At 47.2% G+C, this 4,080-nt stretch overlaps 1 protein-coding gene across 1 annotated transcript; it reads left to right on the top strand.

The window, feature by feature from the left end:
• Positions 1 to 1,789: 1,789 nt before the first annotated feature.
• On the top strand, positions 1,790 to 3,607 carry LOC144270408 (brain-specific homeobox/POU domain protein 3). The gene is made up of 2 exons (XM_077826873.1): positions 1,790 to 1,909; positions 2,696 to 3,607. The coding sequence occupies exons 1-2, from the start codon at positions 1,790 to 1,792 to the stop codon at positions 3,605 to 3,607; spliced, it is 1,032 nt and encodes a 343-aa protein (XP_077682999.1).
• The last annotated feature ends 473 nt before the right edge of the window (positions 3,608 to 4,080 follow it).

Genomic DNA, 4,080 nt, shown 5'->3' with positions numbered 1-4,080 from the left:
ACATTGCTAGTTATTCTGTGATGAAAACCCTTTGACAAACCATTTTTTATTACAGCCAATACCACTTTAAAAGAAGTCAAAATATGATTGATCAATAAATAAAATAAATTTCCTTTAGTCATGTGTCTGTGTTGAAATCCTGGTTTCAAACACCCTGAGTCTTTGAGACAAAGTTTTCATTCAGATTCATATCCAAACTTTGTGACTAGCCTCTACTCAATTTTTGAAATCACTTTAATTTAAAAAACCAATACGATAGGAGCAAAAGGCACAAAAGCAGTTGTTTATAGCACTGTACAGATATAGCACGATATTCTAGAACAGACAGATTCTGATTTAGAATAATTAGCACAGCCTCAATCCTGCAAACACTTTTAAGGTGTCTGCTTACTTGGGTGAGTATTCCAGTTGACTTCTCTAAGCAGAATTAAGTCAGTGGGTTAGTTTGGTTCATCATGAGAAATATACAGTAGCCACTTCAGAAGAGAAGATATCACAACCAGGATATTGTTAGAGACTAATATTTTAATTAAATCAATGGCTGAACTTATGGGAGACACATAAGTACACTTAGAGCTTGTTATTTGTTAAAATGATAGTGTTAAATTAGCTCCTTTCTTGGTTAACAAATTGTTTGGAGCCAATCCTGATTTTCTTCCCAGACAGTCTTTATTTCTAAATATTTACTGGAGTGTTTGGACAAAGGGTTTTTCCAACTATAGATGGGTTGTGAACTATTTTATTTTTGATGGGCGGGATATGCTTTTTGTGTTGTCTGATTGGTGATCTAAGTCACATGCTCCTCAACCCTGACTCGCTGACAAACTTTTTATACAGGAGGCGAAGGAAATGATGTACAGAGTGGGGATAAAACATTCGAAGCTGGCTGGAGTGGAAATTCAGCCGTGTGTGAAGTGCCCGGGTTCTACAGGCAAGAGGCCCATGGAAGCATACAGCTAGGAAGATAAAGAACAACAAATGAACAATGTACTTTCAGGTACAGCTCTTCAGAGAATTAACCATTCCTGCTAGCATATCTGGACCCAGCCAGGATTCATGAACATTGTCATGGATACTCGCTGACCAGAACTCGAAGCATTTATCCATCACCAGAATATACAGATATCCATTGACTTTGTGCTGTTCAGGCACCCTTCCTCAGTGAGCCCTCAGACTGAGTCAGACGTTAGGGCTTGCCAAGAATATCCTCGCCTTCATTCCAAATAAATATGGGGTAGTTGCAAACGAATGCAGACGCAGAGACAATAATTATTGGGTGATTCATCTAACCGGGTGCTCCTAACCAGTTTAGCTCAGGCCAAGAGATCAAGGAACTTTACCTTGTTTCACCCATTACCGGCGGGAAGCATTTTTCAGCGAGTTGAGGTGCTGGCAGCTGGCCCTCGCACCCTGCTTGGGAGACATTCGGGCTGGGCTCCGAGGCAGCGTACCAGTCCCGCTGCACAACGGCATCAATGCACCCGCAGCCACCTGACTGCCTGCTGGGGCGGGGACGGGAAGGGATGGGGAACGCTGGGGCCAAGAGGCTAGTGAGATCACAGGATCCTGCTCGCCTTCTAGGGGAGTGGTGGGAAGAGGAGGCGGAGTCTGCAGCCAGCTCCCCCAATTGGAGGGGTTGGGGGCGGGCCAGGGTAAGTCTATAATGCCATTGATGCTGTGATCAGCAGTCAGACAATAACAACAGACCAAAAGAGCAAAGCTCAACGGATTCCACCTGCCCATGCAGTAGCCATACGGTGCCACTGCGTCTCTTTTCCTCTCTGTCACTATGATGTCTATGAACAGCAAGCAGGCTTTCAGCATGCACCCCATCCTGCACGAGCCGAAATACACCCACCTGCACACCAGCTCGGAGGCCATCAGGAGAGCCTGTCTGCCAGCCCCCCAGGTAAGCGGCACAAACAGCCCAGCACGCCCCTTAGAACGGGACTGATGTCGGGGGTGTTGTCTCCTTGAGAGGGCTTTGCTGCAGGCTGCCTGAGAGCCCTGCGCTAGATCTACATGCATGTCAATTTATTTCATAGGCAAGTGAAAGATGCAGGACAGCGGATGGATTATTTTTATTTAGTGTCTTCAGCTAATGCTTAGACCCTCTGTGTGATGGGGATTCCGCAAACTGCCTCTAACTTTTTAAAAATAGTTTATTATTACTATTATTATTACTATTACTATTACTATTTTATTATTTTACAAGCAGTCACATTCAGCAGAATCTCTCCAACTAAATTGGCGATAAGTTTGTCGGGCAATTTCGATTCCTAGTATACTTTCTCCTGGAAGGAATATAAATTCTGTGTGTTTGAGGGGCAGTTTGCTCAGTGCTTCCGGTTTAAGAAATAAGAAATGGTTTGCAACTATTTGGAGTAAGAAAAAGAAATGGTCTCCCTCACTTTCTGGGCGTGTTTGCCGGATTTAGGTCCATGGCTTGATTTTATTCGTTTTTTCAAAAATCTCTTTGCTTTCGAAGAGCGTTCCCTTGAAGACTGGGTTAGATCATGTTGTCATTGGCTGCTAATTCTCCTAATGGGATGTTGGGGTCCTGACACCGAAGCCTCTCCTGCTCCCCTAGTCTGGGGTGCCCGTTGCCTGTCACCAGTCTTGCCCCCCCTTCCATTTCAGAGCTCTATCGCGTGCTTTACACTCTTCTGGCATTTTTGTTTCTTTGTTTCCTCAGATCCAAGGCAATATCTTCGCGGGTTTCGATGAGACTTTGCTGAGAGGGGCTGAAGCTCTGGCAGCTGTGGATATAGTGTCTCAGAAAACCCATCCCTTCAAACCAGATGCCACCTACCACACCATGAGCAGCGTCTCCTGCACGCCTACCTCTTCTTCGGTTCACCTGCACCACCCCTCGGTGCTGACCACCCACCACCCTCACCACCACCACCACCACCACCAGCCCTCGCAGGGCTTGGAGGGGGAGCTCCTGGACCACCTCAACTCTGCCATTCCGCTGGGGGGAGTGCCCGGACCCGAGGTGGGCTCCACGCCCTCCCACCCGCACTCCCACATGCCAGCCCTCAACCACATGGCTCACCACCCTCAGTCCATGAACATGTCCCACCCCCATGGCTTGGCCTCCCACGCTGTCATCTCAGGCCCCGAAACAGAGACAGACCCCAGGGAGCTGGAGTCCTTTGCTGAGCGGTTCAAGCAGAGGAGGATCAAACTTGGGGTGACCCAGGCAGATGTGGGCTCCGCCTTGGCCAACCTGAAAATCCCAGGTGTTGGCTGCCTGAGCCAAAGCACCATCTGCAGGTTCGAATCCCTCACCTTGTCTCACAACAACATGGTGGCCCTGAAGCCCATTTTGGAGGCTTGGCTGGAGGAGGCTGAGAGGGCGCAAAGAGAGAAAATGACCAAGCCCGAAATCTATACTGGCGGGGACAAGAAACGCAAGCGCACTTCCATAGCAGCCCCGGAGAAGAGGTCGCTGGAAGCTTATTTTGCTGTGCAGCCCAGACCTTCCTCGGAGAAAATTGCAGCCATTGCAGAGAAGTTAGACTTGAAGAAGAACGTGGTGCGCGTCTGGTTTTGCAATCAAAGACAGAAACAGAAAAGGATGAAATTTTCTGCAGCCTACTGAGAGCTGGAGAGGGGATGGGAGGGCAGAGAAAACCTGTGTAAACCCCCCCCCCCCATCCCCCAAGCCGGCCCTGGAATGATCTGCCTCCCCAGCTCCTAAATCAGGAAGATTTTTTTTTAAGGGAAAACCACCAAGAACTGGTGACTTCTTTCTCCCCTCGAATCCGCCGTTGTCTCTGCAAATCAAGGAACTGGGCATAACAGTGTTACTAATAAAGACTTTTTTAAAAAACAAAACCACACAGGAGAAAGGTATAGAACTATCCAATAGTCCTGGTGAGTGAATGTCAGGGCTTGTGTCTTTGAGATGAAACCCGCTTACCCCCTCACTGACTACTAGAAAATGTCAGAGGAGAAAAAAATTCAATGAAACTTGAAAAAATGTTTATTCTCAGTTTCTTTTTATTCTCTTTTTATATTTATGATTGTAAATATGTCCTTGTGATGGCACTCCACCGGGGTTGGAAAGTTCCG

This window comes from Eretmochelys imbricata, chromosome 9 (assembly GCF_965152235.1).
Source record: "Eretmochelys imbricata isolate rEreImb1 chromosome 9, rEreImb1.hap1, whole genome shotgun sequence".
Lineage (NCBI taxonomy): Eukaryota > Metazoa > Chordata > Testudines > Cheloniidae > Eretmochelys > Eretmochelys imbricata.
This window is presented reverse-complemented; position numbering and strand designations above follow the sequence as displayed.